This window comes from Scaptodrosophila lebanonensis, unplaced genomic scaffold (assembly GCF_003285725.1).
Source record: "Scaptodrosophila lebanonensis strain 11010-0011.00,11010-0021.00 unplaced genomic scaffold, SlebRS2 tig00000001-arrow-pilon, whole genome shotgun sequence".
Lineage (NCBI taxonomy): Eukaryota > Metazoa > Arthropoda > Insecta > Diptera > Drosophilidae > Scaptodrosophila > Scaptodrosophila lebanonensis.
In genome coordinates this window covers 6,508,647-6,523,809 of record NW_022060529.1, presented here as the reverse complement: position 1 = coordinate 6,523,809, position 15,163 = coordinate 6,508,647, and the positions used below count along the sequence as shown (strand labels likewise).

General features: G+C 40.6%; 2 protein-coding genes and 1 pseudogene across 2 annotated transcripts; 2 read left to right on the top strand and 1 right to left on the bottom strand.

The window, feature by feature from the left end:
- Nucleotides 1-4,301: 4,301 nt before the first annotated feature.
- LOC115628443 (cyclin-dependent kinase 6) lies at nt 4,302-9,786 on the top strand. The gene is made up of 5 exons (XM_030524561.1): nt 4,302-5,057; nt 7,089-7,254; nt 8,848-9,312; nt 9,374-9,509; nt 9,586-9,786. The coding sequence occupies exons 1-5, from the start codon at nt 4,988-4,990 to the stop codon at nt 9,667-9,669; spliced, it is 921 nt and encodes a 306-aa protein (XP_030380421.1). The 5' UTR covers nt 4,302-4,987; the 3' UTR covers nt 9,670-9,786.
- A 1,413-nt stretch (nt 9,787-11,199) lies between these two features.
- Nucleotides 11,200-13,272, top strand: LOC115632379 (dolichol kinase). Its single transcript, XM_030529509.1, has 6 exons — nt 11,200-11,383; nt 11,554-11,874; nt 11,939-12,101; nt 12,166-12,345; nt 12,407-12,887; nt 12,948-13,272. The coding sequence occupies exons 1-6, from the start codon at nt 11,262-11,264 to the stop codon at nt 13,163-13,165; spliced, it is 1,485 nt and encodes a 494-aa protein (XP_030385369.1). The 5' UTR covers nt 11,200-11,261; the 3' UTR covers nt 13,166-13,272.
- Nucleotides 13,273-14,015: 743 nt separating this feature from the next.
- Nucleotides 14,016-14,479, bottom strand: LOC115634670 (annotated as a pseudogene).
- Nucleotides 14,480-15,163: the final 684 nt, after the last annotated feature.

The following is a 15,163-nucleotide window of genomic DNA, read 5'->3' as shown; positions in this document are numbered from 1 at the left end:
TATTCATTTTCAAATCCGTCTTTGTTGTTAAATATTTTATCATAGTAGAGTATACGAACACCTGTGTGAACTAATAAAGTATATCATAACGGAAAGTTCAGGCAAATGTGTTGATTTTTCTTTAATTAATACTACTTAAGTTGCTTGCAAAAAATTCGATATCGTGATAATGGAATTTTTTCACTCTAAATATATTAATTAGGTGGCTTAGTGTGTCTCGGCGTTTAAAGTTTCAGGTGCGTCTTGAAGCTATGCTATTTAAGCACATTTCAGTGACCTAGTCTGAGATCAAGGACTGCCATTGACCTAGTGTAGTGCGGTCGCAGATTGACAAAATCATGGCTCAATTCGACGTTCCAATGCCAACAAGGCAAGTGCAGCGAATCGCATTGCAATTGAATGAGCGCCAGCATCGCCGACTATTCAGGCGTAACGTAGGCCTGCGCACCAGAGCCATTAGCTAATAGCCATTTGCTTATACCTCAATGTGTTTGCTCCGCAATAAAATGGCCATTTGCGACTTGTGCTCGACCCAGTTAGACACTGCTGTGTCTTTAAACGATAATAAACGGCTGACAGAGCCAAGTTCGATTACATTTCGTATTCGTGGCTAACACCCAGTTGGCCATTTCAGTCAGGCAGATGGTCAAAATGTTATATTTCAACGTTTGCGTTAGCGGTTAATAATTTCAAATTTACGGCTGCGCGCGCAACTTGTCTATAAAACAATATGTGGCAACGCCAACGGTGTCATAGCTAAGAGCTATTGCCTGTTGCACTGCCATTGCGCTGGTCACCCTGCTTAACCGCTAAATGCAAATCACAGTTAAATATTTAAATTAAATCAGCTGTTCGGCAAATCACTTTTTGTTTCAAATTAAAGCATATTTGCGCGATTTATGTTTTACCATACATATATTCTATTGAATTAATACAAAATATGAAGACTTCTCGATGTAAGAGCGGAAGGTCAGCAAAGCGCTTACAACGAAATGGATGCAATTGTAATTGTTCTTCCCCGCTCTTTTTTATAACGAAAGTTTCACGAAAAGAAAGAAGATATGTGCATATGTACATAACTACATACATACATATGTACATATGTATGTTTAAATATTTGGGAATTGTTGAAGGTATCAAAAACAAATAAGCCCATTTTCCACAAAAAGTAAAGTTTATGTTTTCAAACTATTTTACACATTACAGACTTAAAAAAAGCGCATGCATTCATTAGCTTGCTTTCCAAAAAGACGATCAATTTGAAGAACAATTGTAGATACACACATCTAAATTATATGATGAATCTATTATATGTACAAGTGCGTTCCAAAGTAAACCGGACTTTTTGAATCTAGCGCCCCTGGTGGCGCTATCTATATATCGACTGGTGCGCTAGAATCTGCTATCTTTATCGATTGTCCAGTGGGAATTTCATGACATTTCATCGATTGGAAGTGAAGTTATTGAGTTTTAAGTGTTATCGGTGCGTACATTTTGTTTTAAAATTGGTAAAACTTTCACCGAAACGTTACAATTGATGGAACAATTTTATGGCGATCATTGCCTATCCCGTACCAGAGTGCACGAGTGGTTTCAACGTTTTCAAAGTGGTCGTGAGGACATAAATGACGACCAACATGTGGGCCAATCAAATTTCGTTATCACCGAAAATTCAATCGAAACTGTGCGTGAATTCATCAAAAATCAGCCGAAATCATCATTGAAATTGATGGAAATGGAATTGATCATCTCCAAATCATCGACTTATCGCATTTTGACCGAACATTTGGGCTTACAAAAGGTTTGTTCCGCACAAATTAACTGACGACCAAAAATTGCTCAGACGATCGACAATTGTGACCGATTATTTGACCAAAAATCACATTTTAACCATTAAGCACTCGCCGTATTCACCTGATATGGCACCGAGCGACTTCTACCTTTTCGGAAAAGCGCATTTGCCCATGAAAGGAAAGCGTTATGCAGACGTAGAGGCCATTCAAAAGGATTACACCGGCATACTGTCGGCCATACCGGCCAACGAGCTAAAACACTCGTTCGACATGCTTTTGGATCGTGCAAAGGGCTGTATTGAAGCAGAAGGAGACTATTTTGAATAAAATAAATTAGTTTTGCCGAAAAAATTAAAATTTTGATTAAATAATGCACGATGCATTTACGCATATGATCAATGAAAAAACTTCAACAAATCCAACTGAGATCCATTTTAAAGCGAAATAGGGGCAACAGCCCCCTGCCCCCTGCCCCCTCTGCCTACACCCTTGACTTTGACAACGATTGTAATTCTTAGCGTAGATATAACTTCGCTTTTCTTAGCGAAAAAACTTTAAGGTTCAGAAACTCGAAGTACAAAACCAAAAATAACTTAATTCTTAGGTCATTTTGGAACAAAATTTGAACGCAACAGATTTAACAAATGTAACATCCAGACGGGTTTCTGGTTCTACGAATGACAAAATCTAAATTTAGCTATCAACAATACCGGCTACACCAATTAACATAAAAAGGAGCATCTAACTAATATAACATTGAACATTGAACAGATGACTGCAGCTGCGAAACCTTACTGAGATGCGAAATCAATTTTTTTTGCACACCAGAGCTAGCAACCTAATGATTCCGTTCATTCTCTATTATCATATTTATTAAAATAGACAATAATTTTAAAGACATTTTAATCTTTTGCGCACCATACAAAATCGCGTTGTTCGCATTTCAAAGAGTAACTGAAAGCTTTTCAAAATCGAAAATTTCCCGTTTTTATGCTCTATAGACATGTTACATGGTATATTTTAACAGCGGGGGCACGACGACTTAACATCATTGATCGATTAACAGTGACTGGGAACTGGGAAATTCACATTGACAAGCTAAGAGAGCAGACCTAAGAGATGTGTTTGGTATATCGTAGATTGTTTGAGTTAATTTCGCTGTGCCCCTGCCCTGCCGGCTTCGAATAGCAGTGCCCACTGTGCCACTGCTCAGCGTTGTTACAAAAATTGTTAAAATTTCGTTTTGGTTATTTTTAAATGTTTAAAAAGCATTCAAATTGAATATAGTGTTGGTGCGTGCGCAATTTCGTGGAATCATCGTGCGGTTTCTTATGCTGATTAAATTGTGGCATTTTGCACAACAAATTTTAATTTAAATAGGAAAAGAATACATACATACTTACATATGTATGTACATACATACATACATAAATACAGAAACATTGATCGCAAGTCGCAACTGCTTTGAGTGTGTATGCAAGTCTAAATTGCGTGTGTGTGTGTGTGTGTACGAGTAAATTGGTGGTTGTTTTTTCTTGACAAATATAAAACACATTTTTTTAATATTTAACTTAAATTTTGCACACAGCAGTGCAAAAGCAAATGATAAGGCTAGATATAAATGTATGTATAAAAAAAATACATATGTACACATGCGTGCATACATGCATGTGTATGTTGTATGCATGTACATACATATTTATGTATGTGTGTGTGATGCGTTAAGCCTGAATAGGAACTATGTATGTAGAACGGACTTGGCTGCAACGAAAGCACATACAAATATACAAAATATGTACATATGTATGTATACAGAGCAACATTGTGCTATCTGTGTGAGGTGTGTGTGTGTACATGTGTAACTTCGTTCCCAGTAGGATTTAGTTGCATAAAAATTGTATTTGTAGCAGAGAAACGAAGGCAGAATATGTACTTATGTACATACATACATATATCAAAAAATGTAAAACTTATCAAAATATTAGAATTCACTAGTTCATAAGAAAGAGCTATAGTCACTTTTGACAGCAAATATTAGCAAGAGGCAGACAGACGGTTGGTAACTGCTTTCCGCAACGTTTTACTGAATTGTGTTTGTGCCGTAGTTAGCGCATTCTGCTTTTTTATTTTCGCTGCTTGCTTCATTCGCCGTTTGTTGCTGTTGTTATTGTTATATTATTGTTGCTTTCGCAGCGATTAGAATTAATTGACAAATGGCAAAAAAATGTTGCTGTTTTTTTCACCCACCTTTTGCAAAGAAATAACAGCAGTGGGCGAGAAAATACATACATATGTATCTCTTGATCGCAGAGAGAGCAATTCCTTCATTTACGCTTTGTCCTGCTCTCCCATGCTAAACATCAATAGGTGTACATACATATGTACATATAGAGTAACAGGACTCAAGAAGCAACGCAAAGGAGACACAGCAAAATTGAGTGAATGTGAAATATGGCAACAATAATTCACAACTTAACTTAGTACGGGACTGATCATTGGACGGAGAAGTTCGTTATGTGTGAACTATGTATATGTATGTATGTATGTAGAAATTTCTAAATGTCTGAAGCTTTATCATAGTTCAATGACCGCGGCCGTTGCCGACGTCTAAGCAGCAGCCACAACAACAACAACCAAAGACATATTACCTAAGCACGCCTACTTGGCGTCGTCTAACAGTGTCGCTGTGAAGGCGTGCGTGTGTGTTTGTGTGAGTGCGAGTTCTACATAGAAACAGCATAGCATAGGGCCAAGATTCACTTAACATCTTTAGCAGAAGAGAGAGGCGCGCGCGTTGTTATCAGAATAGTGGCAACAAGCCAACGATACATGTTAACCCGCTGTAAAAGACGCCAATGTTGTCATGTTGCGTTGCTACTGACCTTGAGGCACAATTTACAATTTCGATTAAAATAATTAGTGTTTGGCCATGACCTCGACAATTTTTGTGCAAAAGTTTCGTAAATAAACGTACATACGAGTATATGTGTACATATGCCACATCACAAGACACCCTACGATTAACCTATTATTAACCCGTGTGCCTAAAACAACCATTCAACCTACAGCCGACTATAAGTTCATCGAGAAACGGTATAAATCTGTGTATACAGAAACTGTTCATGTCGTTGTGAAGTTTTACTGTCTGCCTGTATAAGAACCGTATTTATGTCACAAAATAACAAAAATCGGAAATGAGCCCTTTCAAAAGTGCTAGTGATGGGAGCCCCTGCAATTATGAGAACATTCATGTCATCGGCACAGGTGAGTGAAAATGCCAGCACATGTGTATGTATAGTTTATGTATATTTGTATGTCTATATACTGGATGGGCATTTACCTCGCGTTGCCAGAGTCATCCCTTCCCCACCTCGCTGTCATTCCCATTGATAATTGGGTCTATAGATTTTTTGAGCACGTTTCCTTTGCATACTTTTAGGTTTAGTTTGGGATCCACGTGGTTCCTTATTATTTCACGCAATTAAATGGCTCGAGAAGTACTTCAAAAACGCCTACTCAAGTCCAATTTTGGGACAGACAACAATCAATTCAAATTCAAATTGCGTCACTCAGCCTACTGGATTTAAAAAATGTTGAAGATCATTGTCATTTCTGGTTCTCGTTTGTTGTTGCTTCAGTTGTTAACTCGCTGTGCCGAACATGGAATGGACAGTAGTGGGTTAAGGTTACAGTCATTGCGAAATAAATTGCAAATATACATATGTATATGTATGTATGTGTAGTATACAAGTATATGTGTTAATCATTGTTCCCACTACAGTTACAACTTCCCTATGCCTATTAATATACATATACTTATACTATATATGTTTTGAGTTGGTTTGCTATATGCCTATAGAGCGGCCCCTTGGATACGAGGCCCATGGCCAAGACGAACGAGTTGTCTTAACTTGTAACAGACATTGAAAAGTATTTATACATATGTAGATACATACATAGTATATATGTACATATGTACATACATACGAGTATATGTGTGTTTTGTTTTTTTTTTTTTTTTGCTTTTGCGCATTCATTCAATTATTGGCTCTTGCTTTTGTTGCTGTGATTTGTGCAAAAATTTGACAAAATAAAGAGAAACCGACAAAACAAGTAGCTATGTATGTGTATTTAGATGTATGTATGTATATACATATATAGCTACAGCTGAAATAGTCAAGTTGTTTCGTAGCAGCTTTTGCGCTATGGCCAAAACCTGGCCTTGTACTTGACCGTACAGCTTGGTTCATGCGCGTTTCAAGTTGGGTTTACGTTTCAAGTCCTCCTGGTCCATCAGCTCTCCGTCTAGTCAAATGCCGGACACCCTCCCCGCCCCCATTTAGGCGATGCAGACGTGGCCGAAGAAGTGCCGCTGTCACCCGAAATAGCCGTGGTCCGTACAATGTGTGTGTACACATGCACATACAAGTATATACTCGAATATATACATATGTATATGTGTGTGTGTGTGTGTGGATGTACAGGTGCTTGTGCCTCTGTCTGGGGGTGATAAATTTCCGGTGACGGTGACAGAATTCGAATTTTTTCCTTCACATTAGAATATATTTTGTGTGATCTGCTGGGTATGGCTGTTTCTAGTAGCAGTTGTTGTCGTCATAACTGGAATGATGGAATACATACATACATATGTACGAGTATGTATGGATATGTAGATATGTGTGCACGTATGTTTGTAGAGTGCCCGAATCAGCCGGTGCTTATCGAAGCTGCTGACAAACAGCTGACGACGTGTTTTGAATTCTCGTTTTATTGTATTCGTACGTACATACATATGTATATTTCTACGAACATACATATATACGTATGTACATACATATATGCGAGCGCTCTCGCTTGCCAAAATTCACTTGTTCTTATCTTCTTGCTGTTTTCTATTCCCACTCGTGTTTGCACAGTTTGATTAACATTTCTTTTCAAATCATTTCATTTTATTTGAATTTCTTTGCACACTCGCCAATCTCAATGCTCGACGAGTGTGGTCGTTTGATGGGGGGAGGGGGAAGGTGATGGGGTGATGGTCGTGGTGGGGTGGGGAAGGGGGGAATATATGATGATAAAATTGGTGACCTATTTTCGATTTTCATTCTAATGCTTATATGAATTTATATTTATGTGTATATGTACATACATACATATGTAAATTATTACGCGAAAATTGTTTAATGTAGTGTCCATTTAAATATGTATGTATGTATATGTATGTATGTACATATTTTCCTAATGTATGAAATGAAATGATGGTAGAGGGCTAAAATTTAAAAATTTACTTTTCAGGCGCCTATGGCACCGTTTATAAAGCACGCGATAACACTAACGGCAGAATCGTGGCCATCAAGAAGGTGCGCATTGCGCTAACTGAGAATGGAGTTCCGATGTCAACACTGAGAGAAATATCGTTGTTGAAGCAGCTAAATGCCTGCGACCACTCGAACATTGTCAAGTGAGTAATTGAAACAAAGCAGACGACTTATTAGCAGATGGCGCCCCACAACTTTAGAAGTTAACGTTCAGAGACCTTCCCGCATGTGTACGTACATACATATGTATGTATGCATGATGTATGTATGTGTGTATGGGGTTTTGACAGTTCGTTAGTTGTTGGCGTCAAACAGATTACAGTTATGTACATTAGCAACCATAGCAATGATTTGTGTGTTTCATTTTTTGCTCACAACTTAAGTGGGCGCACACAAGCTTACTATCTGCTACTGTATAGTATATACATACGAACATACATACACACATACATACAAGTGTATGTACTTATGTACATAAATTGGTATGTTGGTTTGTCTGTATGAATGTCTGTATATTGTCTGGGTATCTTTTTTTCGCCGCTTCACTTCGCTGCTCGCGTGCACTTTGCTCGCCGGCAATGCCCAACTGTCGAGGCTGAGACGTCGACTGCACAAAGCCACAAGTGGCAACAAAGTTGCGCTGCCGCCCCCCACATGCACACTCACATACAATTGTAAGTGAACCCACACTCGTGGTGCATGGCACTAAAAATATGACGGCAAACGTCAAACAAAGCGGCGCCAAGCTCTGCTGATAACGCCGTCGCCGCTGCCGTCACCGTCGCTGTTGACGCAGTTTTTTCCAATTCATTTGAATTAGTCAGAGTAGATACATATGTATATATGTGTATGTTTGTACATATGTACATACACTTGTAGGTATGTAAACCTCAGTTCGGATATGCAATGTAAAGAGATGTTAATATTGCCGTTAAAAATGTTTTTGAAAAACCGTTAACATACGCCAGCTGTGAGTAGCGTCTATGTGCAACAAGTAAAATCTTTGCAACACTCCTTATGGTATTGCTTGCGCCTCCATGCGGCCAACTGGAACATTCAAAACCAACTCGATTACTACTCACTCATGCGCTCATTTTACGATATTACGATCAAGAGAGTGAATGTGTGTGAGAGGAAATGTGAATACCGTAATTGAAAGAGCTAATATTGAAGAGAAATAACAGGCAGAACGTTAACAGAGCCGCATCCAACAATTTAAAATGTAACGCATTTAAGGCATGAAATTCAAATAAAAAATATAAATTGCGAAGTGGTGATTTTTATGTTCTGCTGGTGCAGATATTTGTTAATTTGACAATATACCAGTTTTAAAACTATTTTCAAACTCAACTCAACGCGAAAAACGTAGTAAATTATTTGTACCTATTTAGCTTGCGCAGCACAATGCTCATTAACATTCTGTTCATATGGATGCTCTTAAGCCATTTACGGTATTCACTCAAACTTGTTCTGTTGCTCACTCTCTTGAACACAATATCGTAATAATACTCATACACAAAGAAGCGAATGCGATAAAGAGAATGAGTGGATTGGATCATTTGAGTGCACTAATAGTACGAAAAATGGCCACAGAATGGCGACTGGCGCTATAGTCACGTATACATGCTGGCACCAACGCCGTAGAAGAGCTTTGTTCAAGCACGTTGCGTTCGAACTCCTACATACATATCTCCATCATGTAAGTTTGACTCAGTTTTGGCTTTTCCCCTTTTCAGACTGTTCGAAGTATGCCAGTTTTTGGAGCGCGATGGCAAATTGATGATTTTGCTTGTGTTCGAGTATCTGGAACAAGATCTGTCGGACTATATAGAAAATCTGCCCAAATCAGGTGTCTCACGTACAACCATACAGCGATTTTCGCGTGAGCTGCTCACCGGCGTCGACTTCCTGCACTCCCATCGCATCATTCACCGCGATTTGAAGCCCCAAAACCTCCTCATCTCTTCGCAGGGACACCTGAAAATCGCTGACTTTGGATTGGCAAAGACCTACGATTCGGAAATGAAACTGACTTCGGTTGTCGTTACGCTATGGTATCGAGCACCCGAGGTCCTGTTGGCCCAACCCTACAACAGCTCCGTAGATATTTGGAGTGCTGCCTGCATTATGGCAGAACTCTTCATGCGCAAGGCCCTGTTTCCGGGCACATCGGACAAGAATCAATTGGATCGCATATTTGAGTGAGTCTGCAGGACTGTGACTTTATTTAACTTTCTTAATAACTTCTCATTCCATATGCAGATTAACTGGTCGTCCAGGTGTCGATCAATGGCCCAAAACCATTTCAGTTTCACGCGAATACTTTCCCATGCGCCATCCGAAGCGGCCCCGAGACTTTTGTCCCACGTTGTGCGAGTATGCGGATGATTTGTTAAGTGTATGTATTCCGATAAAATTCTTCAATTTCCCCAACACACTTGTTAATATTCGTTCTGTGTTTATGTATTTTATAGCAAATGCTTTCGTACGACATACGCCTTCGTCCTTCTGCTTTGGCCTGTCTAGAGCATGAATATTTCCAACAGGAGCCGCTTTAGCGAACGATAAGATTTCGGAATCCGGTTGATCAAGCGCAGAATGTGTTCTTGTTATATGTTCCTTTAGGCTGCTTTTCAGGGCTCTGGCAGGAGTTGGCCCGCCATTTGAGAAATTCAGACATATATGTATGTGTGTAACTCAGCCTGTATAGTTGTAAGTCATTCAGTTCAAATCAAAACTCGGGGATTGCAGTCCCATTTCAAATGTGATACACAAAGTCCAGGTCTAACTTAGAGCGATATACTATACAATACATACATACTACTTATTTTCAAAATTGCTCTGTTCGAAACGTTTATACATACATACTTACACCTAACAAGATCTTGTTTGTAGTAATAAGTGAAAACCCATATTCTATAATTAATACAAAGATGCGAAAATATATACATATATATAGTGCTATTTCCTTATGTAACATTTGTTTTTAACCAATAATGAGGAAGTGAAGGGTTTTTTTAAAAAAAAACTGACATTTCTGACTCTAAAAATGTATATTTGCTGTTGGCCCGTTTTGAACGAAATCTGTTGCCACAGAGTCGATCAGACACAAGAAAAAAATGCAGCATGCACAACTTTTAATTGTTTATGTAGGAGATTGTTGTCAGATTGTTGAGGCACGCTATTCTACGTGCAATGTCTTCCTGGCAAGGATTATCCTATGTGGTGAAACGGCGTCGATCGGGTGCTTCTCCTTTGCAACAAACAGACAAGTGGGTCTGTGGTCATATTAGCACCTTTCTGCACAAAATATTCGCTTGTGCGACCAAACCAAGACCACCCGCTGGACGAGATCGGGTTCTCCCTAGCCGGCAATTGCTGAGGCAGCTGGCTGTAGCCCCAATGACGAAAGCTGACTGCTTTAAGTTGGCTCTACCTGTTATTTTCGTACATTGTTCTGACTCCCTGGCCATTGTCACAGGGTGTTGCATGGGGAGAGAAGGACGGCACTAATATAGGTTAGGTTGTTGTTAGTGTAGTAGTGAGTAGCCGGCGAGTATACCGCGGCGAAATCACAACGAGACATTTTTATAATACTATGCTCATTTTATTGTTTACATATTTACATCATTTCAATTGTTATTGATACACTTAATTAGAGTGCTTTTTGCACCTAACGGACAACTCTTTTATCCGTACACTCCGCGGCGGACGCTTTCTGAAACATTCGATCGGTGTAAGTATCCTCTTAAGCGGACACTCCCCTTGGGCGTACAAAAATTGGCCGAACGTGAGTGTCCGGCCAAGAGAGTTTTCACTGTATATGCGCTTCATTGTTATGCGTCACAATACATGTATGTATATGTATGTATGTATGAGCTGCTGAGCAGCCAAAGTTATTCGTTTTTAAACGATTATTCATTCTATTTGAATATAACGTACAGCTGTTAAGAACATAACATAACTGGCAGGTGTTGTAAGATTCCATAAAAAATATAGGGAATTTTGCCAACATGCATATTGCCATCCCGCTTGCACGAACAGCTGTTCGAGGCTTACAGTTTTGGAGGCGTTGTACGGAGGTTGTCGCGTCTTGTTTGTTTTAGTTAAAGAAAGTCGCTAACGATGTACTAGTTGGCTAAGAAGCAACATGGGTCTAGGGGACAATACTTCCTCGTCATCGAGCAGTGATGAAGGCGAGCGCGAGACGAGGCACCACAGCCGTGCAGGCGGGGGTCGCGGTGCACGCAAATCTCAGGCCATTCTGCCCAGGTAAGCCATTACATAGGTATGTACATACATATGTATGCATATATACATATGTACATATGTATGTATTTATGTACTTTGACTTCGCCAGCTTGTACTCAGCGAGCAATTGCAATTAAATGAGTGATAACACAACTATTTATCTCTTCCCCCCTCTTCCTCGTGGACTTCAGACCGTCGGCTTCCTCGGGCGGTTGGCTCTGCTTTCTAATGCCGCTGGCATTCGCGACGCGTTATCTTCACACCCCGCCCTGCGACGCCACAGCCGATCTGCACAAGCTGCTCACCGTGGCAGCGACTGGGATTTGCGTGGAGACGCTCTGCTTCTTCGTCTATATGTTTGTGGATACAGGGATCCTGATCAAGTGCCTGATCAGTCTGCTGCCAGGCGCCATTACGAGCGTTATCTATGTTGTGGCGCTGGACACGTCCTGGGCATACGCACTGGCTGCCGGCTTCCTAATCACTGTGCTCTATCAGCATTGCTATATTTGGTAATTTGAATTGATATTTTATTTTAATGCGCTCCTAATTGGAATGATAAATCCGATGCATCAGTGTGCTTCGCGCCCTGCCATACACCTTTTCCTTCGGGGAGGCGGCCGTGCTGGTCCAAGGACTCGTGCTATTTGTGTTGAACGCCACTTACCGGTTGTACGAGCTGCTCGTCCTGGAAACCAAGCCTCTCAGCGATTTTGACCAGCTGAACGCTATAATGCTAGTAAGTCAAGCTTGCTTGGGCTCCTTAAGGAATCTTCTGCTTATACTCTGTTTTCTTTTCGTAGAATGCCCTTATTTCTCTGCTTATCTTCTGCGTGCTGCTGGCCGTTGTGCGACCTCTGCGGAAACCTGTGCCCTTTTATTTATCGCTCGCAGTGCTCGCCGTTGTCGTCACCTGCACTCCAGTAACCAAACCGTTGCCATTGATAGCGCTTCTCAACTTCATTTTCAGAGAACAGAAGCGGGTGAGTAATGAGGGCGAAGTATTGCCTGATTATGAATTCGTTAATCTTGTTCCTCCTGTAGCTCAACATCCTAGTCTTTTACTTCACCCTGGTTGGCTTGACTGCCGCCACTGTGGGCTGGCAACTGCGCAATTCGAGACGTGCCAGCACCCGAGTGCGCAAGATATTCCATCTGCTGATCGATCTGGTCTTTATTCCGGGAATTGTCTACCAGTGTGCTCTGCTCTATATATCAACGGGCATCGCATTAGCAGTTTTCACTGTGCTTGAGCTCTTTCGTCTGCTGGAGGTGCCACCGTTTGCTGCCAGACTCAAGGACGCCTTCAACTCGTTCAAGGACGAGAAAGATGCGGGCCGACTAGCCCTTACACCCTTCTGTTTGCTCATTGGCTGCTCTCTGCCCATATGGCTAACACCGTGTCCCTGTGACGCCGTCGCTGCTGGCAATACACTGGCCCTATTATCGGGCATCTTGGCCGTTGGCGTGGGCGATACCGCAGCCAGTGTTGTGGGCTCCAAGCTGGGACGCATCAAGTGGGGCAGTGCGTGTTCCTTAATTATTTCCGAAGTATGTTCTTGTTGTTAACGTTTCACTGTTGCAGAATCCAATCGCTCGGTGGAGGGTACTATTGCATTTGTGGTATCTGTGCTTCTGGCCACGTTGTTGCTTCAGCTGACTGGTTTCTTGCCAATGACGCAGGCGAAATGGTTTGCGACTGTTTTCGCTGCTCTAAATACGGGGCTGGTTGAAGCGTTCACCGATCAGGTGGACAACCTTGTGCTGCCCCTCATATTCTATATACTTGTGGGGCTCGCCTAAGTCTGAATTTATTTTGTATATAGTGTATGTACTTTTTCATTCCCTTCATTTACAATTACGCTAAGGTATCCGCTAGTAAATAAATATTGTTGTATATTGGAAACATACTTGTACACTTTGCTGCGAACATTTCAAACAAGAACATATCCGTCATCAAATGAACGGGCATAAGCTTTTAAATGTTTTAAAGACTTCAAATTGTACGAATCTAAAAAAAAAATCTCTGTAAGCCAATTCTGAATCCCACTGCTGAGCACCCAAGCGAACTGGGACCAATCGTTTATTATCTTCGTCAGAATACGAAGAAGAATTCAACTTCTTCAAAATAAAACCCATTGCATTTACACGCCAACGAGACTTCTTGTATCATTAAACAAAACAATAAGTACCTGGCATTTTATAATTAGAGTCCAGAAACAAGTGGAATGTTTGGAAGTTGGCAACGAACAGGTACTTTGTCCAAATCATCAGTTGTGTTCGGACCAGACACCAATGCCCAGAGATGCGCCTATTTCTAAATCAAAGAGCTGCATTAGACGAATACCAAAGGAGGACACTTCCTTTTTTTGTTTCATTTATTATTGTGTAGCTTTAGCGATAACGCGTCACATTTCACATTTATTATAAGACACCAAACTTTGAGAATTTAAGACTGCAAGTATTTATTTTCATTCAATCTTGCAGCTGCGATGATGGCAGGGCCGCGAAACAAATCCACATTGCGAGCTTCCTGCCAGTTCGTTGAGCTATGCCAAGCCCCAGAACACTTACCGGAACAGTTACTTTCGCGTTTTGTTGTTAACATTCATTAACTGGATGTTGCTGAATGCATATTTGTTGTTTTTTAACCTTAATTTCCAAATATATGGGAGGAGTGTTCGCATATAAATCGTTTTGTGGGCGTCGGAGAAACCATTATTTTAACACTTATTTGGAAGTAGAATCCAAGGATCTTGGCTCCCAGACGCTTTATCCTGGTCTCCTCGTCATCCATAATGCCGCCAGATGTGGTCTACACAATATAGCCGAACTGCCGTGAGGGCAACAGATTGTTGGTCCATTTCTCAATGTCGTTGATGAGCGTGGCGAGAAGATGCCACATTTGTTGAGGTATCCGGTGAGGCAGACAACAATTTTGCCCGAACGATGATCATCGACAATCTCGAATTCACCAATATAGACGTGCTTCATCAGCACAGTCAGGAATTTGATGATGACTTTCGAGCAGGGACGAAGCAGGACCGGACGCTTGCCAGGGTTCTCAGCATTGTTCATACATTTCAAAGCATCGGCCAAAACGTTCATACGCATCATGGCTAAGGTTTAATTTTGTTATTTTTCAACACAACCGCGAATGTATCGGAAAAAAAGCGGCGCATTCTGCAGACCACGCCTGTTGATCAAGACCTAAACCAACCTATAGTATCATTGGACAGTACGATATTTCTAGCCTGTGCCTAGGTATTGCTCTAACGGCAATCGGATATCAGCTCGATCGACTTTGCAAAAGGGGAAATGGAACAATATCGGCATCTTAGCAAGGTAGATGCATGCGCCTTCTGATAAATAACTCTAGACTAATACGATTACGCACACCTAAAACGCAAGGTGTTTGGGGACAACTTTCATTCAGTAGTCAAGTAATAACGAAATTTATTTAACTATACTTACTAAATTAGAACAATTTTGCAGCAATTAGCTGCTATGATTACTCATGCATTGGCCAATGCAATATATAAGTTCTTTACTCGTGAAGAAACAATAAGATATAAAAGCGTGCCTTCTCAGCTACATATGTGATATACAGCCCTTCAATCCGATCGGTAATTTCAAATATCAGTGGGTGTACAAAAACACTTTCTGGTCCACTTTGCTTTCGAAATTTGTATGAACAAGACTTTCTTATTACCTTTCCTAAACCTGATCGTTCCAATGTCGGTTAATATCAAAGAAAACCACGTTTTGGTTTTAATTCTCACATATATTTCGACTTTATAT